General features: G+C 39.6%; 1 protein-coding gene across 1 annotated transcript in view; it reads right to left on the bottom strand.

Moving 5' to 3' along the window:
• Positions 1–6,803: 6,803 nt before the first annotated feature.
• Positions 6,804–24,097, bottom strand: part of TES (testin LIM domain protein) — a 28,477-nt gene continuing 11,183 nt past the window's right edge. Inside the window, exons 2-7 of the mRNA XM_062017608.1 lie at positions 22,535–22,620; positions 13,438–13,690; positions 12,005–12,340; positions 9,867–10,082; positions 9,157–9,315; positions 6,804–8,181 (exon numbers count right to left, since the gene is read on the bottom strand). Of these exons, the coding sequence (XP_061873592.1) occupies positions 7,990–8,181; positions 9,157–9,315; positions 9,867–10,082; positions 12,005–12,340; positions 13,438–13,690; positions 22,535–22,620 (1,242 nt within the window). The 3' untranslated portion in view covers positions 6,804–7,989. The remainder of the gene's footprint in view (positions 8,182–9,156; positions 9,316–9,866; positions 10,083–12,004; positions 12,341–13,437; positions 13,691–22,534; positions 22,621–24,097) is intronic.

Below are 24,097 nucleotides of genomic sequence, written 5' to 3'. Positions count from 1 at the left end.
TTTAGCTATCAGAACACAACATTTTCAGGTCCAGAATTTAAAATGTAGATAAGGTTAGCACCAAAAAACCAAATCCGTCAACATGCTGAACAGAGTCACTTCACCTAAACACACTAGTAGGAAATGTTGAAAGTGCTGAATATGGATTTTTCAGCCTGTTTTGAATCTTACTAGTGTCAGAGAAAAACGAATGCAGACCACACTAAAGTGCTAATTTACTTTGGGAAAGACTCTTCCAGACTGAGTCATGTGTGGATGCATTTTCCGTGTAGGAGTTGTGTGTGTGAGACAAAGGAGTCTCTTCTCCTGTAACCTCAGCCAAACTTGGCAGAGGGATGGAGACCTAAGACATATTAAGTTCCTACAAGTTTTTGAAACTTGCAAAACAAGTGCCTGTGCTGAGCCTTAGTCTCTACAAGACAAGAGAAATTTTACAAGGGCAAATGAGAACTAATGAATTCCCTAGGCATGGGAAATGCTTTAGTCAGAGTTTTTGCATTAAAGGGTAGACAAACCTCAGACTGGAGTTCTTGGAGCCTGTATGTAGTCTCTGGTAAAATGCAGAGGAGGATAGAAGTCATAATTACATATATATGTATGGTTTCCCAATTAGATTCTCTGAAGTCTGTAAGGGATAATCTCCTGCCGCAGCTTAATGTAATACAAATAGATTGACAATTACTCACAAAACCACTGGGAGCTAAGCTGCTTAGATTCGAGTACTGGGGAATGCTTGTTCTCAGTCCCAGGATCCAGCTGCATCTCTTTACTGGGAACTTTGGGCTTAATTAGGGAAGACTCAACGAAGCAACGATCTCTGTTCCAGGGAGAATGGCACCTGGTAGCACTTTTTTACAACGAGCAAGTGTGAAAGCCAGAGTAGGCTATGGGATACAGAGAACCAATTTGTACCCATTATTGAGGTAAGCAGGTTCGTGAGTAAGATTTGACTAGACAAGGCCCCAGGTAACTTGATACATCCACAGATTTTGCCCTGCTTTTGGCAGGGGACTTGGACTACATGACCCCCAGAGGTCTCCAGCTTAAATCTTTCTGAATTTGTAGTTAAAAGAAAGGTAATTGGATTGCTGTTGTTTTGCTCAATCGTTACCAGTATGTGAACATTTGTCCTGGATGCCCTTAGCTTTTGGAAAGTTTAACTGGATGTTAGTGTCCTGTTTGGGAACACAGGAATCACCTCAGGTTTTCCCAAATGCTTTCTCTCACTATCCCTGTGTTTCACTCATCTGATTCCTCAGAATCAGATTAGTTTCCTAGGAAGGGTCATAAAGTTAACCTCTGACAGCAGATTTCAGCATAGAACATCAGCTCATAGATCACCACACAAAAAACATTTTGCTTTTTACAATTTAAATGGAGTACATCGAACCAACACACAGGTGTAATAGATTAGATTTTAGATCTATCATAAGCAGGCAGCATTAGAAGCATGGACTACTGCTGAAGAAAAACCTTTCCTCATCACTTGTGCTCTTGATGTCCTTTTTTCCTTATCTCACAGCCTTGATTATTGTGGGCTATTCTCTCAGTTTGTGGTGTTTTCTACCCATAGCACTTAAATAGCACCATCAACTTTCCTCATTTAGAGCAATTGTCATTCTCCACTTAAGTTTCCCACCTTTTTGTAGTAAGTCAAAATGATTACACAGTGCCTGCATGATCCAGCAATTTCTCTCCTGGCTTATTTATTTTCTTCTGTTTTACCCTTTTTCCCTTTCTATTCATGTTTGTTCTAGAATACCACTCCCTTGTGCCTCTTCCTCCTTTCTAAATTCAAGATCATGCTGCATTCCACTCCTGCACAGCCTCATGGATTTACAGCTCTCTTCTCACCTTATTCCTTCCTTAAAACCTTCAAACACCTCTTTCCATTCAAAACCTGTTTTTCTGCTGGATCTTTCCCAGGGTCTTGCCTTGTGGGTGCAGCACGTGTGCTCAGTGTAGCACAGACGGCATCTGCTGGGTAACTGAAGAACATCTTGTGGCTGCTCTGAGTATTTCAGTCACTATAAGCATAAAAATCAAGTCTTGATTCATATAACCAGCTCATCCAGGGCAACCAGTAAATACTCTTGATGTTTGATTGTGATGCTACACACTTTTAACAAGTTAAAATTAACAAATATATGATGCTGGACTAGTTTCTTATAACCTGGGTCCTTAAGTTCTCTTCAAGCTAGCAGAAATCTGAACAATGCTGGGCTTAATCTGTAGCTGAAACATTCTCTTATTTGGGTCATTTTCCACTTGTTTAGAGGGGAGGGAACGAGGGAAACTGATGGGTTACATTTGGTTGTGACTGGTCATAGCAACTGTAAACCCCAGCATTGTTTTGCTGATACTACCCAGGTGCCCACCAGAGTGCAAAAAGACCTGGCTCATTCTTTGTGATTTAGGCAGGGAACGCAGGGTGGCAATGTGCAATCCGAGCCTGGTCCTGGCCTCACATGGTTTCAGACTTTTGTTCCCTAAAGCTCCATCATTTTATTAATAAAGATATTTAAAAAGTTAACATGTTATTTTCAGTACTTTGATTTTTATTTTTTTCTCTCTCTGCTTCTCCTGGACCGTTGGTGATCTTTAGATTATTTGTTTTGCATTTAACAACTGCTCCTGAGACCTCTTTGGCAGTACATTTAATTAAGTACCATTCTTAAGCCTTATACTGAATTAATAACCTCAGTTTACTTATTCAGTGAAGGACTGAGTAAAGGCAGACTCAGAAGGTCCTGGGCAACAGACTTTTTTGACCTTATCACTTTGAAGTAATGGAGTAGTAAATGCAATGCATGAATGTATACATGAAAACGATGTTTGTGCTCAACAGAGTATGGTGGGTATGTGGGCAGCAAGTGTTACTCTGGTAGCTGGACTGGGATTTTGTCAGTTGTAGGATAAAATAGGGCATTCTGCACTCCTGATGCATGAAAAGGTGTGGAGGCCTAGTAGAAGATTTTCTGCCAACCTGTCCCGTATTTTTACACCACACACAAAAACATCCATAGATATTGATGCAAATCACTCTGGAGTATTCTCCTACAGTTTTGCTTGGGTTGAGAAAGGAGAAGACCACATTGGCCTCAGTGGAATGCTCTTGTGGAGGTGATTTTTTTATGAAGGCTTTTCACTGAGATGCCACAAGGTATGGGGCTCTGCTGTGCGGGGGAAGAGTACACCCAGGACCTGAGCACATCACACAGGAATTCTAAATTATTTGGGGAAAGTCCCTGCCCTTGAGCTGTTTCATCCTATTCTTAGAGAACAGCCGCTGTGCCCCTGGTTCCCTTGGAGAGCCTGCTGCTAGTTGAATTTCCAGGACAGCCAACCTCCTCCTTGCTAGCTCTAGCATCCCAAACCCCTGCTAAACTTGACGGAGGCTGTTGAACTGAGCATTACCAGCCCAGCACCCCTACCTTACCAGTTCTTCTGGAAACAGATGGTCTAGAGCACCTCAAGTTAGTCCTGAACAGAAAGAGTTTTGTGCCAATGGTCGTTACTTCAATAAAGCCAGAAAATTTTGCTTCACATCATCAACTCTGTCCATTAACACAGATTCTGCAGTAAAAGGGGAAGATGCTGTGTTGATTGCTCATTAGCATGTATTTTAAGATAGATGTTATATTTCCAGAGGTAAGATGCATATAAAAAGCTGTCTAAAGCATGTTTTTTTCTTTCTAGCATATGTAGAACCATAATAAGCTCGAGATGCAATCCTAACCTCAATAAAAGTTAGAGGTTATTCCTACCGTGTATAAATATGTTACTAATTCAAAGATACATTTATTTACTTTTGTTCTTTTAAAGGTTTTGCAAAACCTTTTCCAGACTGGACTTTATAGACCTCCAAGATAGCTCTTCCTTAAATAAAAGGCAATATTGGATTCTGACTATATAACAGTACTAGCAGCCTCATGCAATCCAAAGCAAACTGCTTGAGTGTTGCATCCTACTAAATACCCTCCTGTATAGAACTGACTCAGCTTTGACCTATCTCTTTCCAGAGAAAGGAAATGTTTTGCCTAGAGTTCACATAAAATGTGGTTTTGTAGCAGTAATGGAAAAAAAAAAAAAAGACAAAGGAAATGCTTATTCTTTGTACCATAAGAGCTACAATCGCACTACCACTTTTTCTTTGTCCAGTCTGTAAAGACCCCAAGTAATATGCCAATATCTGTAATGACACACACTAATAAGTTTTTCTAGCTGAAATGGTTAAAAAAATAAAGATAAGTGTGCTAGAAATCTGCCACGTGCATAAATGTCCTTATCTCCTGAAAAGCTCCAGGAGTTCTACATGCACAGACCATCCAGGTGCTCACCTTCAACCAACAGGTAATACCTACAGGCTGCAGACAAGGTGATCAACAGGTCAGGTGAAGCAGGATTTACCAACTGTTACAATGGCATTGCACCCTGTCTAGAATTTTTGGGCAGCAGAAAAATCTAAAAGTGTTAAAAGCATAAATGGACAGAGAGCTGGGGATTTGAGGGATTCTCTGGAAACAGTCACTGCTACTGTGACACAGAAGAGAAAAATCAAGTTCCTGGATGTCCCAATTAGGTCAGTGACAAGAGTCTCTTTAGTGTCCTCAGCTGCACATTTGGTGTTTAAGCTGCACCCCACTTCTGTTTAATCGCTGTTGCTAACAAGTTCCATTGTATAATCCTACTTGTTCTTCACAGCCAATTGCTAAAAACACAACTCTGCTCTGAAGCCACCAAACTTGGAGTTGTAACACCTGCATTGCCACAGCAGCCACAAAACACAACACAGCGCAAGCAGCTAAGTCAGGCAGAAAATTACATCCCAAAGGTAAATTTAGGCTTTTCCTTCTCACAGATGCTGATCATGACAAGGCAAAATTTGTCTTCTGCTGTGAGTATTTGTTTTCATTTCATGCTTAATGTGTGAAAAGTTAAAATCAAGTATGTCATTTTGGCAGTGGCATGATAAATAGAGCTAAGTGCCTCTTCAGGCTGTTTCTTGAAGCCAATTAACTACTTCTGTAGCATGCTGTTGTTATAAGCACTTTTTATAAGGCTTTCTTACAAATGTCTACCTTTAAATGTATAACTTCAACTTTAGAGCGTTGAGTTAAAAATTTCAGCTACAAAGTATCTACTTTTGTTGCTGAAGTATGCAAATGCTTCCGGCATCTATTCTTAGCTTACTAAGATAAACAGATTAAGAGGGACCTCCATGACAAAATAGCCAAAAAATCCAAGAGGAAAAAAGCCCAAGACTTAACTGCCAACATTTTTAGTATGGCACTGACAGAACTAAATCTCCTTAATGTTTGTTTTCAAGCTTCAGTCTGCTGAATTATCTTTCAGCTAATAAGAACAGTTTTATCTTCAGGCATATAAATTCTTTCCTATCTCATATGAACTGTAAAGCACTTCTAATTGTCTCCTGATGTATTGTGTAGTCAGACAGCAGTATCTCTCCTCTGTATCATCTGCATATTATTTTATGTTATACTTTACCTTCCCCTGAAATGACCCTCTTCAATTACTGCACGGACAGAAAATAAACTTTGGTTACTCTGTAGCAGAAACTCCTAGATACAGCAGGTTCCAGGGAAGGGAGACAGAAGGGATTAAGCAGGCAACGGAAGATTCTCAAGAAGAGAGTTAGGTAAAGACAGCAAGCCAGCACTCTTCAGAAGAGGCATGGACAAATCTAGTCCCAGGAGATGATGCACTATTGAGATGTTTTGATTTGACATCAACTTCCTTAGCAGCTTTGTCTTGATAGAATGACTAAGTTCTGAGCTAGTGCCTGCTCATCCTTTTAAATGAAGGCTACACCATAAAACAGGTGTAATAAACAAAATTGCACAGAACAAGAGTTAAAGTGAAAAATAAGACTGCCATCAGTGCAGGCAATCACATTAAGGAGAAGCAGAGGTGCTACATAGGGTGAGCCAAGGGAGGGGCAGAGAAGGTTGCTCAACACTTTTCACAGAGTTCTGTATAGAGATCAGCTGCATCTCCTAGAAGAAACGTGAGTGGGTGAGAACCAATGCGCTCAAAACCCAGACACTCTTCAGTCATCCTTATTAAATTAGACCTTATTCCCCTTTGCCCCAAATGGCACATTTTATTACATATCCTGCTACAGATTAAGAACTTAAATGGAAAAACAGAAATGTCTTCTCTTATTACAGCATCCTACGTTTTCTTGGTTTAAAACTGAAAATCTGGCAAGAATATTGGCATCAGGTGAAAGACATACTTTTTTTGGTACATTGTGAGGATGCCTAACATCTACATCTCAATTTGGGCAACATACAAACTATGAATCTCACACCAGTGTCTTATTTTTGTCATGCTCCACAAATCACAATGCACTTTCTTGGCACAATAGCTCACTTGTGCAAAATCAAAACTTGCCCTGCTGTCTTAAAACTTAATTAAGGCCACAGTTTGTGGACAAAAAGTAAATACACACTAAGTCCTGAAGCTGCGTATTTGTTGGACCAAGATCCCTTGTTTTGCACCTATATCAACAGTATTACACAAGACAGTATGCACTTCACAGTAACACAGGCCTTAACATTTTTTTGGAAATTAAGTCAAGGCTGCCCAGGGAGTGTGTGGAGTCTCTTCTGGAGGTTACCAAACCCTATCTGGATGTCTTCCTGAGAGACCTGATCTAGGTTGGACTAGCTGCCTAGATGTCCTTTCAACTTCTACGGTTCTGTGAAAGCTAAAATGAAGAATGCCTTTGCCTCCCCTGAAGGGGATTTGACAAGAACAGAATTAGCAGACAACTCAAGTGAACAACACTAATTTTTATTTGTGTTACAATATAGCCACCACAAAACTTAAGAGCCAAACATAAGACTTGCATAGACTTCATTTATTTTTATGCCAAGGACTCCATTTACTGTTTGGCACAAAAATAGCTATCAAGAATTACAGATCTACAATGAAACTTCAGAAAATGAAGAGTACCACACATTTGGTTTACCTAGTAAGAAAAGCTAATACACAACTGATTTTCTTCATCCACATACTGGATGTCTTCAAGGACAGAGTTCCTTGTGCTTTGGTTAAGAACTTACAAATCAAAAGCCAAAGTGTGATCCTTTTGCAGAATTACATTCTTGGAAATGCATACAGTATCATGTGCCACATTGCTCAGAAGGCACCATTTATGAAATAACATTCATGAAAAAACAGAAGCCAGATCTGGAAGGATAAGACACTCACTAATATCAGTGGATTATTTTATTCTTTTAAATCTAGGCAAGATCTACTCTTATGTTTCCTCCTTGCCCTACACTTCCCCAAATATCTGTAAAGTAACTAACATTCAGAGAATAAAAACTTTTCCATGCATGAGCAGTTGCAAGAGAGAAGTATGAGCCAGTTTTCTAGTGGTGCAGTTACTTTACAAACTAGATGTGAGAGTAGGCATGAGATCCACGTGTCAACAAGCAGCAATGATTCCAGGTAATTTTTAAGCTTCATTCTCCCTGCACACTTCAGGTTTAGTGAACAAAACTATGTGTCAGTAAAGCTGATACTTTTGTCTTAAAGTGCTTGAAGAAAGCAGGGAAACTATAAAAATGATAAATTAGTGAAACCCAAATGTAGAAAAGTTGCATTTATCATACAAAACAAGAAAAATTGGAGCATTTTCACATTTCCATATGACAGTAAGATCATTTATGGTGAAAAGCTCCCTTAAAGTGTATACAGTTTAAAACACATTTGTTTCTTATATTTCTGGGATATTAAGTAATCACAAGATTCAGGAACAATTGTCCAAACCAGAAAGTATCATTATGGCTATGAAGGGAAGATTACATAACAAGTTTTAGTCATTGGAAAAAAAAAAAAATCTTTGGGAAAATGCTATTTAATACTTTCAATAACTTTGAATGCCCCAATACCATATATTTTACAGTAGAAATGCAAGAGCCTTTGGAATGCAGCAATGCTTGTTCTGTGCACATCTTAAGATATCATCTTTTTCTTACATTCCACTGAGCAAAAAACCATCCCTTCCACCGGCATGAACTTCTGGCCAATGAGGCACTTGCTGCAACAGGAACACAGGAAGCATTCCTGCGTAGCGTGCCAGTTGAAGTTGTTGTATGTCACACGCTGAACTTCCGGATCTATAGCATTATGACAACCTTGGCAGATCTGTTTAGAAACAAAATAATACTTAAATGAAGCATACAAATCCTCTTAAGTCCACTAAAAGCCGGAACTCTCGTGTGTTTCTGGAGAAGACACAAATGTTAAAAGAAGTCTTTAAAATAAGTCTCCAGCTTTTGATTTTCCTTCATTTTTAAAGCAGAGTTTCCGATCCAAATACAGCTGAGGACCCAAAATAATAAAACGCACACAAGAAGTTAGTTGCTGCTGGGACTACACTTACACAGTTACAATGGTTAGGATTTCCCAGTGCCTGAAAAAATAAAAACCTATTGTGCCAAAAAGCACAGATCTTCATATATTAAACCTATACATTTGAAAGGACTACAAATCTTCCCATGCGTTGGCAACTGTAAAGCAATGCCAAAGAATGAAAGGCTACCACTAAATCTTGGATGTAATTACTCTTAAAATCTAGTTGTCAAAAATAATTTAAGATAAAAGAAATTAGTATCTTAAGAGAAAAACAGTCTCTCCAAAAGATAAACCTTCACACTACCTCTGAAGATGATTGATTGCCAGCTAGAGATAATAAGTTTTTGTGTTAACTATGTAAACAGTCTAGACACACATTGGACTGAACTCCTAACTAATAGCCAGTTAATAGGTAGATGGACCATCATCTCAGATTTGAGTTCCTAGAATAATTATGAATCAAGAACTATGATTCCTTCCCAAACTTTTAGCTTTATCCTGTCAGTCATTTTGCTTTGTTAAAGTTAAAGGTAGATTCAGAACAGGCTTTCCTTCCACCAGTGGCTCAAATTTATGAGTTGACAAAATACTTGTCTGCTTAAGATTTTTTTTTTTCCAAAGATGAAAAAGATGATTGACTTGATCTTAAATCTGCATTCAATTTTTACACTCTTCAGGTACTCCTAACACTAGGAGAAAGTAAGAGTTTCAAGCTCCATAGATGGACATTCCTTTACAGTGCCAACACATCTGTAAGAACCTTACCGCAGCATGGTTCTTCACATAGCAGGGTTTGCAGACTGGCTTGTCATTCACCATCACGTAGATTTCCCCAGCCAAGACACAGTCACAGTCAAAACAGCAGAAGTGTTTCAGATGCCAGTTTTGACCTTCTGCTTGAGTATATTCATTGCTGAATATGAGCTATGAGGAAGATACAAACAAATATGAATATTTTCAATTGAATAGTATTCCTTTTAATAAATCTAGCCTCAGGATGTTTTGCAATATCCAAGAAACTCCTGGCGATTCCCACTCTTTCAAGTGATTTCAATAACAAAATTAAACATGTTCATCTGTTTGACTGTTTCCCAGAAGTCTCCCATTCATGTATTCAGAGTCAGCAGAAGACAAAGCCAGCAGGCAGGCTGCTCGGGGCACTGCACAAGGTGTAATTTAGTAAGGCGCTCCCCCTAGTGCCCTTTATCAGCAAACAGTTTTGTAACTGGGACTTCTTGGAAGGATTAGCACTCATGGACTTCATTCATCCTATGTACCTGTAGATTGCACAAAATCCTCACAAGATCCAAAGCAAACTATAGAGTTTTCTGAATGTGTCCATATCAGTTTCAGTTCCTTGCAAAACTGGGGAAGGTGAATAATCTCCCTGCACTAAAATATTTTACTAATAATCACATTCACTTCTTAGGGGAGCAAACAATGTGCTTAAAACAAAGGACTGGGATATTTCCTACCTCATCGCATCCAGCACAGCGGGGTTTTTCGCTATCACAATAATGCCTTCCACAGTACAAGTTACCATTCTTCCAGAAATAGATCATGTCTACCAGAAGTTCACTGCAGGTGGAGCAGACAAAACAAGCTGGGTGCCACAATTTGTCATATCCAGCACGTTCTGCGTAGACAGCCGGGTCACCTTCTTTCATGTTCAGTTTGCAGCGATAGCAGGACTGGAAAGAGGTTATTACCAAGTTAATGAGTTTTTGAATAGGTACATTTATAGTAATTACATATTACTGACACATTTAATAAATCCCACCTTCCCAGACTGAAATGTAATGGTAGTTTACTCCCATGAGCAGCTAGTAGTGTGACAAGATGCCACAGTATAGGTTTAACAAAACAATTCAAGATGATGTGCACTCTGTTGACAGACATAGCACTAGCAATACAATGGATTATTGTATTTTGCCATATTCATGTTCTTGCAACTGCAGTCCAGTTTTTAAAAAAAACCCCACCAACAACAGGCAATTAAATTCATGTTCTACAAATCTTACCTGCTCAGGAACAAGGAGACATTAAGCAGCCTCCATCAAATCTAACCAACTAGACCATGACCAGAATACGTGACAGGAAAATGACTGTACTTATAGATTGTGAGAAGATCAAACCCCATGAGAACCACTGGTGAGAAAAAATTGTGACTACTTGAAAGTCAGTCTGTGATGTGTTCTAAGAATGCTAGTCACTCATGGCTGTTTTCCAATAGTCTGTGATTAATGTTCTTAGGATGAGGAAAGCAATTACTGAAAAGAGACTGTAACATTTTCGAACAAAGCTACACTACAAATCATTCCAAAAAGTTCACTCAGTCTTCTGCTTTACACCTGCTTACAGACAGGGTTTTGTCATAAAAAAATGCAGGTGGTTTATGTTACTGCAATGATTTTTTTATCTACAGTTTAATCACCAGTTTGGCATTTCCTGCACTCCAGTTGGTCTGTGGACTGGAATATCCTGGAAAGGTTTTTGCTGTGATTCACATAACTACAAGCTCAGCCACAAATGGCTTCTTTAATTGTGTGTGTATATCAAAACATGAAACACTAAGTGTCTCAGCTATAAGGCATATTGATCAGTCCCTACACTCATTTCACACTAACAATTTTAAAATACACATAGAAAGACATCAAAATGGGAGAAAGAACAGCTTGGAACAAATGAAAAAAACTAATACAAGGGAAACTATATACATATATATTTACAAAGCTTCTTGAGTTTTTCTACATCAAGGAGTCAATTGGAAGGTTTAGCAGTTGTATAAATCCAGATGAAGGCAAGATGATTACCTACAATTTGAGGCATCTCTACCCTAGGTGGTTAAAAGATGCATAATGAGATTTGCTTCTTTACAAGATGAAAATATGCTGCAAATCTATTTTTTCTTGTTCAACTTTCAGTCATGGTGAATTGCTTTTAAAAGCAGAGGAGAAAGTTATATTTACCTTATTAGTGGAGACCTGAATATTTGTGTCTTGGTAGGTTTTGTTGTTTTGATTTTTTTAATCAGGTTTAGAAGAATTGCAATCCACTCCTACAACAAAACTTACCTTTTCAAGACATTTTATTTACCACAGCTATGGGGATGTCTTTCAGACTGAGTCTGAAAGTATGGAATGTACAAGAAAGTTTGGAGAGCAAAAAGGCAGAACTAACAGATAGGAAAAAGCATAGGGAAGGATGGCAATTCTTCTGCAAGGTATTTAAGACCTGTTCTCTGTACTAGTCTATTTCAAATCCTTATAAAAAAGAATGAGATAATGCTACAGCATATAGCTGAGACTAAGTTACATTATAGAAGCCAGACAAAAATACTTAGAAATAACATATCTAAACCTAAGCTAATATGCTTTTGCAACACAGATTAAACAGGTCACCTAGAAAGTTATTTGCTGTAATGCACTAAATATAGTCAGAAACCAGGTTTCTGTGTAGATATTCACAGCATTTTCCAGTTGCCATTCTTCCTTTCCCTCCCCAGATTTTCACTATTTCAAGTTAACAAATAAGTCAATTGGGTAAAACAACCAAAGAGAGCATTGAGATGGTAATATATATTCTTGTTTTATCTTGACTTTTTTATACTTACATACTGAGATGCCTTCTGATCTGGTGACTTGTTCTCCATTGCTCCTACAGCAGCCGAGGTGCCTCTGTCACCATTGTTCAAGTTATTCTTATCAATAGCTCTTGTTTCCACCTCACCAGGGAGCTTGACATCTCCCACACCAAGTGCCTCGTTTTTGTACTTCTTCACAAATTGTTCCATCTGCTTAACTTCACTGGGGGAGAGCTCGTGGCATTTCGAAGGATCTTGATCATGAGCAGGCAGCTGCTTAGCCAACTGTTTCTTCCTGTACTGTGCTCCTTCCGAGCCAGCAACAGGCTGCTTCTCCTTTGGCAGCATCTGCATATACTGTCTAGCCTGAACCAGGAGGAATTAGTTATCAGATGCCACTTCAACTACAGACCCATCCTTTTAAGCAAATACAGTACTAAAATCATCTCTATTGTTGTTAGTGATAGTCAAATTTGTCAAAAACAAGGTTCTTTCCATAAACATTTATCTCCCAGCACACAGTAGATGCACATAAAATACAGCAGATGAACTGGCTTCTTCCCAGAGTAAGAGACAGGCTTCCTTTTAAGCCTTTTAAAACATACAAAATGTTACTATTTACTCAGAGAAATAACTATTTCCAAAGCACTTTGTCTCTTCAAAGCTACATAAAACTACTGACCATCAGTATAGCTTTAAAAAGCAGAAGTCAAAATAGTCTGCCTGGAGCACACAGACCATTGCAGAAATAATTCCAGCTAAATAAACTTTAATAAAGCAAGGAGAAGCATAAAAATCAAAGTGGTAACAATATTAAGTAATAGTTGATTTAGATACACAGGATTTGACTAATTCACTGAAAAAGGTTATTTTGAGAAGTAGGTCAGAGGTAACACGATTCCAGCATGGATCTCACACAACACTGAAGTACAGTAAATCAGCAACCAGAGATGGAAAAGTTAAGCAAAGTCCTCAGAAGGCTATCTGCCATCTCATCTACTTCAGCTGAAAAGCTACTGGAAGAGAGTTGCTCTTTCAGATGTCAACACTCTTCTTGTTCTTACCATATACAGTAAAGGCTATAAGCAAGATTGAACGTTCCCCTTAACTTTAAACAATGACAAACTGTTGTGGGGTTGGTTGGTGGTTTTTTTTTTCCTTCTTTCAAGCCCATACTACATGCAAATTTTTATTTACTAAAAAAGGCAGGTTAGAGAAAATTGGACTCTGGGGACTTAGTAGATAATGTTTAATTCTATCCAAAACCACCTAATCTCCCCAGTTTTCAAGTAGCTGCATAGACAATATCCATATCTGCCAGATGACAGAAATAAGAGTAATTAAACAGGCACCATCTGAGGAGGAAAAAGACCACAAGAGGCAAATTTATCCTTCCAGTAAGCTCTTCTCTTTCTCTTATCAACTCCTGCCTTGAAGATGAACAAAAATTTAGTTGGACTTACAAGTGTCTGATTCTGGACAGGAGGAGCCCACTCATAAGTCACAGTATTGATGGATATGTTCTTCTTGGCTGGCACTGGATTAGTCAGTATCATTACATTGCGTTTATACATGGGAATGCCATCATTCTTCAGCTTTGCAATAAGGGTTGTGTATTTCGTATCTTCAAAGAGTTTCCCCACTTTCCGATCCTCCTCGTTGCTTGTGAGGACATCATGCTCTTCCTGGCCACATTTGCAGTTGCGGCATATTTTTCTGAAATTTATGGAAACAGCAACAAAGTTACAGTCTTGGTTGGAAGTCACATCTCACACCAGCTGCATGCATGCTAACAATATCACCGAGAACTCACAAGCTTCTTTTCATGCTTTGATGAGGGAATATGCCAGTTACTCTGTCATACAACAAACCCCTCTTGAGGTTATTCTTTGCCTTGTATTATTTACATTCTTCGTTCACAAAGGTTGTGATCAGACAGGTATTGGTCAACTACACTAATATATTTTGGCTATGATGCTATATCATTCCCTCAGTTAAATCTCAGTACTGATCATACACATATATGTCCATTGCCATCCACCTACCAGACTTATGCTTAGTCATCTGTGGGTTAACTTAAATGCATAAACACAATTCCCCCTGAAATAATTTATTTGGGGTTTACATTTTTCAGGCTGTCTTCATGCACTTAAAATTACACACATACCATACAGTTTTCTTCATATGCATTTTTCACTGTATGCATGATATTTGTTTATCAGAGGGTTGCTATCAAGTAGAAACAAATACTTCCTAGAAAGGAAAAAACCCCACATACAGCCATGTATACAGTGTAATTGCTCCAAGCTCCGTTCAAAGCTCAGCGTTTAAAAAAAGAAGAGGTAAGAAAAGTGAAAGGCTTATACAGACAAAGCCTTTCAAACAGCTCTGACCCAAGTCTGAGGTCCTTGGGCACATGCTGTACAGAGAATTTTCAGATAACATCCTTAAAAGGTAGAAGGCTTTACTAAGATATAAATGGCATTCTTTCATATACAGCACATTTAAACTGCTTTAATTAAGAGTGCTGGTTGACAAGAAGCTCAGCATGACCCAGCAACATGCACTTGCAGTCCAGAAAAGCAACCCTATCCTGGGCGGCATCAAAAGAAGCAGGTTGAGGGAGGTGATTCTCCCTCTCCACTCCACCCTCATGAGACCCCCATCTGCAATACCTGCATCCAACTCTGGGACCTCAACATAAGAAGGGCATGGACCTGTTGGTGCAAGTCCGGAGGAGGGTCACAAAGATGATCAAAGGACTGGAGCACACTTCCTATCAAAACAGGTTGAGAGGGCTGGGGTTGTTCATCCTGGAGAAGAGGGGGAACCTTAAAGCAACCTTCCAGTACCTAAAGAAGGCTTGTAAAAAGTCTGTCTATGACTTTCTTATAAGGGCATGTAGTGACAGGACAAGGAGGAAATGGCTTTATACTGAAAGGGGGTAAATTTAGATTACGTATTAGGAAGAAATTCTCCACTGTGAGGGTGGTGAGGCACTGAATAGATTGCCCAGAGTGGTTGGGGGTGCCCCATCCCTGGAAGTGTTCAAAGTCACACTGGATGGGGCTTTGAGCAACCTGGTCTAGAGGAAGATGTCCCTATCCATGGCAGAGGGGTTGAGACTAGATGATCTTTAACTCAAACCATTCTATGGGTGTAAGACTAAATAGCAATTTGTTACCTTATATGTGAACTATTTAATTATGCTTAAAACAGAACTTTGCATTAGGCAGGCTAGTTTACTTTTTATTGACAGCTTCTCCAGAGCTTCAGTTCAAAGCAGTCAGATACAGTCAATGGAAATTAGAGGGGTTAGACGTTAACTACAGGTTCTTATTACAGCCTGAGAAAACAGATCAGCCTCCTGGATCTCTAGTTGGAGGAGGAATGAGTAATATTTTACCACATTAATATTTGCCCCATTAGTATTATTCACACAGCAAATAGAATGAAACTACTACCTGTAAAATGCATCTCAGTCCTGCTTGTCAAAATGCAAACTCAAAGAGTCTTTCATCTTGCTTTCTAGAGTCTTGAAGGCAAGATAGACACCTTAAGGCACTTAACAGGTACAGTACAAGAACACATCATGACTACAGCAGGCCCATTAGGTGATAGGAAAGCAAGGAAGAAGGACTTGCATGTAACTGGCCATATGAAGTGATGCACAGCCAGCCCCAAAAGTACGCACTACATGTATACACCAGTTTATGATGTGGGGTACTATAATTTCAGTGTGTGACGGCTGCTGCCCTGGTCATGTGATTACACAACAAACATAAGTTAGATTACCATAAGTTATGAAAGCCCACTCCAGATAAAAATAGCTAACTGTAATAGAAAAGAAACACTTGGAAAAAAACAAGCAATATAAGAACATTAATCATAACAGACTCTGCTTTGCAACACAAAAACACTAAAGACATCAACAATTGAAGTGTAGGCTGACAGTTTGCTTGACTTCTAACTCATTTCAACATAAAACATGCACAGAATTTCACAGTTGATACTTACATGGAATAGATAGTAAATACCAAGCATTTTGCAATCTCCCATCCTACCAAAACATTCAAGCATGAACTAGCATTGCCATTATGCCTAAATGCTGTACTACGCATCTCAAATACGCACTACATACTATTTTGCATGATCTTCAGTCTAAATGAGTCCTTTACCTAGGTAACACTTAGACACTATTTAACATACTAATATAGCAATTTATATTCACATTGTGCATCTTTTAAGTTGTGCATATGATTATACCTCATTACCCCTTGGACTCATGTCTTGAGATCTAATGCTAGATAACACAGACCTTACTTTTTACAGTTATAGTTCATTATTACATCATGACCATCATGCAGCTTTATTTCAAGTACTTAGTTCATCTGGACAACTGCTAACCAGATATTTTCTTCACTTTTTTCAACTTAAGTCTTTAACAATAATAAGTCTCAGTTTTATTCTTGCGTCTTGACAGAATGAGATCTAATAACATTGGTGAACAGACATTCTCAGGTAACCTGTACAGACTCATGCAAGTAAAGTATGTCTTGGTGTCCAGAATCACTCTGCTTCCAAACTGGAATTCAGTAACAATTTGTACTGTCATATTGCCTGCGTAGTCATGACAGCAGCGTGACAGTTTGTGCAACTCTATAATTTGTATAACATCCAACCACAGTGAAGCAGCATCGACAGCCTGCAGAGACCAGACTGTCTCCAAAAAGGTGTGGTGGAATTCTTACCCCAAGACTTTCACACATGCTGGAAAAGCCACAAGGGTCACCTTATTTTAGCCTATGCTACAACATGAAATGATATGTCTATTTTCTAGTAGTATACTCTTGTTATGCAGAACAAGTTTGAGATCTTGTTTCTGTTTCCAACTAGAAAAGCACCCTGACTCAATTGTTTCTGTCATCCTCAGCCCCATCTTGAGAGATTATGTTGTCCTGATAAATAGCTGAACAGCTACTTTCAGAGAAATGAAAGCATATAACTTGTCCTCAGGTCTTTCCTGGGTCCAACTGTGAAAACCAGTATAGAACTATTATGCTTCACACTTGCATTGACAGGTGCGAGATGCTCATAATCTTCCCCCACCCCAGACTTAAGAATTTCACCATGTACATTTCAGTCTAATGTTATCTCCTTGCTCTTTCAAGATCAAGTGAATGATTCTTTGCCTACATGGAGTCTGCAAGAAGCTGTTACAGAGGCTATACTAAAAAAATTAAAGTGTAGCAGCCTTGACAGTGAATCTGCGGATAACAAATTCTCCTAACGCAGGAGAAAACAATCCAGAAGGAATGTGGACAATGCTGATTCACAACTGATGTCAGCATTTCTCAGTAAGTCAAAAGAAAATCCTCCAGGCTATTGCCATTGACATGGCTCGTCAAGGCTCCCCTGGATCTCAGCCACATGAAGGTATCTGTACACTGCTAATAGAAAAAAAAGAGGTTCCATGTTCTGATTCATAACTCCTTTTCTTGAATAATTTCCAGTCCTTAAAAGATATCTGGTTGACATTTACACACATGACTCTTCCTGCATAGTACTGTTTACAATTTAGTCATATCATCTTCCACTAAGATGCCACATCAGAGTCCTGTTCATTAGTCACCAGCCTTTCTGCAGAAGGAATACAGTCAACGGTTTTTACTTAATATAGATCAGCTGTCATATATGTGTATAGAGTTAACTTTATCTCCTTTAGCTCTTTCAAGATGATAGGTAATGAGAATTTCTTGTTCTCTCCACTTGCATTGTTGAAAAAGACTTCCCGTTCACTTTAGGACATTCAGCAAGATCTCTACTGAAGGAAGTATCAGGGACTCTGTGTTTACAGCTCTCAGAACTTTAGTGAAGGAGATAAATGCTCCAGTCAAGTCTCAAATTCAGGAGGCTTTTCCTATTCAGAACATGGAAGACAGGGAAGGAATGTCAAAATTTGTGGAATTAAAACTTGCATTGTCACTGTAAGAGATAGATCTAGCAGATTGTGCCTTCTTCCAGATCTTGAGTGGGTAGAAAGAAGGAAAGTAAATAGATTCCTCTCTCCTTCCCAAGTATTTCTGCACCAGGTGAAATCCTGTACCTTGGATGTCCACTGACAGCAAGGATCAAAAACTTCCAGTTCCTTTTTCAAATATCAACCATCCTCCTACTTTTCTGTGCTTTGGTGTATGGAGCTATTAATGCAGCTATAGTAATTGCAAATGCCTTGAACTGTGCCTTAATACTTGTCTGTTAGCTGTAGTATCAGAAAATTCTTAAAGTCAACTTAAAGCTCTCCCTGCCTTCTAGGGATTGCATCTATGAAGAGAAGCCAGATGGTGAAAAAGGTCATTCCCAAGCAAGATTCTTCTCTCCAGAAGCTTTTTAGCATCTTGGCAAGCTGCACTGGAGACAAGCATCACTTTCCAGTAAATACATGACCAAGATAAATCAGAGCCTTCCCTCCTGCTTTCAGCAACTTCTGACTCTTGTCCCACACTTCCCTCTAGTGGGAAATGGATTCCCAAAAAGCAAACATATCCTCCCATTCCACAGTCTCTTATAGACAGCCTGCCCTGCTAATTTTGTGCAGGTCATTTTGCAGTCTGAACAAAGTCTAATACCCGAATGGCAAAGACCCTGCCTGCTGCTATGCTTGGACAGAAGCATGATTCTGAGTGCAGTTTTAAAAGCAAAACCCATCACCACATTGACATACAGAAGGTAATTGCCATTCAGCTACCACAGTAGACTGTGACTCCCACTGTACTCCTTTTGGGTTCAGCTCATACCACTGACACTTTCAGAACTTCAGCATTTAAGAACAAATGTCACTAAAGGCTTGTCATAGTTTAGCAAGCAGCAGCTTTTGCTTGGTAACATTGGGAGAAGGTTGCAGTGAAGACTCAGTAAAGAGTTATCTCTCCCCTGGCTCCTGGGTTCAGACCCACCTCCAGCCTAGCTGGGCCAATCTGTCACCTCTGTCAGCACTATTTAGGGATGGGAATTTGAAGTGCTTGGCAGGAGGTGTAAGAATGATACAAGATGGAGGCGACCACATGGACCTCACAGTCAGAGGAGGAAGGAAGGAGGAGCACCAGACCACAGACTCCTCTGCAAGCCGTGGCGAGAATGCAGGATGTACCCCTGCAACACATGCAGGGCAATGGCAGGACTGAGAGCCACCAGCAGCTCCGTGTGAGTGCGCCCAAATGGGCAAGAGACTGTGTGAGGAGGCAGCCATGGCGCAGGCCATGCTGAAGAGCCTGTGTGCCACAGAGCAGACCTATACAAGAGGCAGAGAGGAGCTGCAGCCTTTGGGATGTACACACATCAGAGTGGCCTGTGCAGGGCTGCCATGTGTGTGAGGTACACTGTAGAGGTGCAGGCAGGACTGGCACGAAGCCCACCTGCCCAAAGGAGAGATGAATGGCAGAAGCTATCAGGAATAGACTGACTGAAATTCCCACTACCTGCTCCCCTGGGCTGTTCAGTGGGGGAGGAGATAAAGACACCAGCATCAGAGCTCTGAGCCTGGGAAGAGAGGAGGGGAGAAGGTGGTCTTAAAGAGCTGGTTGTACTCCTCATCGTTGTACCACTTTGTGTTGTTTTGCGTTTGTTACGTTTTGGGATTTTATGGTTATGCTTTAGTTGGTGTTGCATTAAGTTATTTTCTGTTTTCTTCCCCAAGCCAAGTAGCCTGGTCTGTTTTGTCTGAAACCATAAGCAGCAATTAAGCCCTCTCTGCCCTTTGACAATTCTTAAGGCTTTGGTACTTGAGTCTAATCTTGGTCTTTTGTGCCCTGATGGGGCTAAACCATGACAGGGCTTTGTTTACCACCATTTCTAGATTAGCCTAAGTTAGCAGTCCTGCACCTATATAACCATCCCACATACTATTCCAAAAATGATAGGACAAAGCGCTTAAAAAGTACTTGCCACCTCAGAAGATGTATAGAGAAAGACAGTGTAGCAACTGCATATAAACCTCTGCTACTAAATAGGTACACACTTCGATTTTTTCCTGCATTGCTGAATCTGACTTCCCAAAGGCACAGTTGAGGTTCTTTCATACAGAAATACAGAAAGAAATGACATCTTAGCTCTTTGAGGTACACCGGGGTTTTCATCCCGTATCAGACCAAGACTTCCGTGAGCTGCTAGAGCTCTTCAGCAATCCCCAGCAAAGGGCAGTGCACCCACATCACAGAGCAGGGCAAGGCCCGCAGCCTGACACCACCACTGCAGCCTCACTCCTCGTGTATGATGTGGCTCTCTGGAGGTAACGATCTTCGTAATGCCCATATCACAGAATCTTAAGACTGTGCTTTGAGTTTATGGCTAAAACAGCCCTGAGAGCATTTTTCATTTTCAAAATGGTCAAGGCTTCCCATTTTTTGGGCTCTGTTTGCACTTCAGCAAGTAAACTGGCAGAAGGCAAGCAGTAGGGAAGGGGTAACAGATGATTCAAATTGGCCAGAGGAATACTCCATATTATATAGTGTCATGCTCAGCAATAAGACAGCATAGAAGATGAAGACAATGGGGTTTCTCAATACTGAAGTGGACATTGCTTAGAGACATGTTGGGCATCAGTCTGTTAGTGGGAGGTGGTGATTTTTCTCCTCCCCTGCCTCTACCTTTCTTCACCTATTCAACTGACTTTATTTCAACCTGTAAGTTGTCATATGTCATCTTCCTTTTCACTCCTTGTTCCCACTCAGGAAAGTGTGGGAGCAGGCAGCTGTGTGGCTGCTTGGCTGCTGTCTGGAGTCAACAACCCACCAGTTATTCTTCCTCCAACAACATGTAAGTTTCTTTAACTACAACCCCTACCTCAACACCTATGTTTTACATATGAGTAATGGTGAAACGGATTAATCTTGAACTGATTTTGTTCATTCATTTTATAAAGACAGTACTCTGTCCTCTTGTACTACAGTTTGCTTCTACTTTCTGTCAGATTTTAAGGCTAAAATGGCTAAGCAAAGAGGTATTTGTGAGACATCCCTTTCTGTTCAAATGATAAGACTCAGGAAATCTCTATCATGCAATGTATATGAATATATTTTTTCTTTTGAAAGTTGTTGACAAAATTTATTTCACACTTTGGATGCACACCCGTATTGTCCAGTTTTGCTGGAGAAACAGCTATTTTCTAACCCATTCTTGAAATGCCTCAATTGCCAACTTTTCAACAGTTTGAGACACGTTACATTTGTCTGACATCTAGGAGATGCTTCTCAGACTGCTTCCAGCTACCTTATTTATCTGGTATTTCCTATGTAGACTCCATTTCCAAATTAAGTCTTAACTAAATAGTCAAAAGTTTTATATCTCTTACTTGCTCTTTATACTACCACTGTCTACAAGCTCTTGCTTTTCTAGGATAGACAGTGGTCTGACAAGCTATGTGTTCAGGACTTGTAACAATGAGCTCTACCCACAGGAACATGGCAAAAGGTGTATGAAGAAAAACACACAAACCCCTCCAGGCACACACACAAGAGCAGACACCTTCCAACTTGATAATCACGCTATTATGCAATTAAATCACTTTAGACATTTTATTTTTTAACCCAAACTCTTGCCTGTTAAAGAATAAGACAGGAATTACAAGGTCTAACAAGAACTAAGAGAGGACAAAGAAGAGTTGAGAAAGTTAGCTGGACTACTCTTTTTTCCCTCCCCTCAGCTGTGACTTCCCCATCTATCACACTAACTATGAATAAAGAACTTCCTCTCAACTCAAAAGTGACATAATTTCTCATTGAAACATCGATAAAAACCAGTATTTACTCCTGAAATTTAAAAAATTCTGGTTGAGTTATCCACACATCAACTGTGTGTAGAGATACCACTAAAACAAAACAGAACAAGTCTCCTCAGTGCATATTGGAAAAAGTCTTTCCATAAATTAATAATTTTTTATCTTTAGATGATCACATTTATTTACTAGTGTATTATCACTTCTTGTTCCATGACATTATTTCTAAGTTGTTTCTATAGTTACATATTACAGATACTTAAAGCTTAAGTGTTTGCTATGGTCCATTTGGTTATTTTATAAACATTCTCAGCTGCAGTCAAATACTTGGGCAAAGATGTAAAATCACCTGGGCCTCATCTGCACCTGATGCCCATCTGGCTGGGATGTAAATACTACCTTAAAAACAAAACAAAAACCCTACTACAAAACTCACTTAGGACTGTAGCTAAATCACCTTAGTGAAATGCAGTCATTTTCATTGCTAGTATGAGTTAGTGCTACTAAAAATTACTTATTTTTGGGTCCTTTCCAGGCTGTTGCCTTTGAGAGGGATTTTTTACCATTGACTTCAGTGCAGATGAAAGATATGGTCATAAGTGATTACATACTTATGCACTCTGTTGTAATGTAGCTGAGAAGCCTGGGCCCTGAACCTAGACACAGCTTCTTTAAACCATCTGAATAGTTTAAACGAAAGAACAAAAGCAGTTACTTACACATTTTCATCTATGTGCCAAGATCTGCAGTGCTGAGTCACAGCTTAAAAGACATCTGGTGTCACTTACCTCCAGAAATGGAGCTCAAATCCTTCACACTTATCCTTGCATTTTAAGCAGGGGGCACCAAATCCTTGCTCATGGCCCAGACCCATCTGTGTACAGAACAAGATGACCAGAGTCAGCTTCAAGAAATTTACTGCATGAATGATCTTACTGTTGCATTTATAGTCTACTATTCATGACTAAAGAAAAAGACTAAGCATTTGACTAATTGACATCAGGACGGTATTCTGGGGGCCACTCATCTTTGTATTGTACTTATGTAAGTGACAGCATCCATGCAAGCCTGTTCACAGGGTTGAGTTAGAAAGCAGAAAGTTAGCCTTGGCCAAAACCAAGTATTTTTTCTGATGACTTGTCTTCCCAGACTAGCCTGCTCTGCAAGCTTCATACAAGGGAAGAAAGCAGATTCTTTGCAGCCTTTCCTTGGGTCTGTGGCTTTGAAACCACATTGAGGCCATCAGTCCTCAAGTCAAAGGACATTTAATCCAGTTGTCAGTACAAAGTGATATGCAGTACACATTTGGCAAAATGTAGGACCACTAAGAAATAAACATATCCCACTTTTATATGCACTAAGCCTCTGATAGGAATGAAGAAAACATTTAAGTGACTAGACTAACGTTCCCAAGTATATTTGGGACTACTCAGTGACTGAAAGCAGAACATACCCTTTACAATTACATTTCAGCTGGACCAATACCAGCTTACTTTCCAAGGAGAAAGAGAAACAGCACAATTAGCAAAAGCAATGACCATAAATGATATGTAAAGGGTTTCACTGTGAAAAGTTTAAAAGGACAGATGACCAATTCAGAGGAAATATGAGAGAATATAAAAACCATCGCAGAGTAAAGGCCATGTATTCACACAATATATCAATCCTACAGCAAATTTGAATAACAGCCACTGGAAGTTCAAGATGAAAAATAGACACCAAGCACCATAACTTATGCATTCATATAACACAGTAAATTTAAAATGTCTCACTCTAGCTCTTAGAGGTCTCTTGGCTCTTACTTCTCTTCAGGGAACAATGCTTTTAAAATCAAATGCACGAAGGACCATGTAACTGTGGCGATGGTTGGATGTTGAGGCTCATGCCCAACACACAGAAGGCAGCCCATCCTCACCCTCCCACCCATAGCCCTCACAACGTGAGAAGCACTCCTGTAGGTGGATGCACTGGGAGGGACTATCATCATGAAGGAGATAGCTCACCTGCAGTTTGGCTTTTACCAAAAAAAGTGGAGAGTGAATTAGTGCTGACAAATTCTGGCCCTAAGCTTAGTTCTGACCATGATACAAGGTCACAGTTAATTAGATGTGACAATACAGTTTTATTAAGAAGTTTGCAATTTACTCTGAGAAGCCATATCCCTGTTACTGTACATACGGGGATATAAACAGATCAATTTTCAACTTGTTTCTGTCCAAAAGAAAGGAACAGATTATTCACAAACAACTTGCTTAACACAGAACACGCGATAAGATGCAGAGAAGCGCATGTCCTCAGTTACTTTATGATTTGTGGTTATCACTGCCTCCACAGTCGTTAGACATCCCCAA

This window comes from Colius striatus, chromosome 1 (genome assembly GCF_028858725.1).
Source record: "Colius striatus isolate bColStr4 chromosome 1, bColStr4.1.hap1, whole genome shotgun sequence".
Classification (NCBI taxonomy): Eukaryota; Metazoa; Chordata; class Aves; order Coliiformes; family Coliidae; genus Colius; species Colius striatus.
The sequence above is the reverse complement of the archived record's forward strand: the minus strand, read 5'-3'. Positions and strand labels throughout refer to the sequence as shown.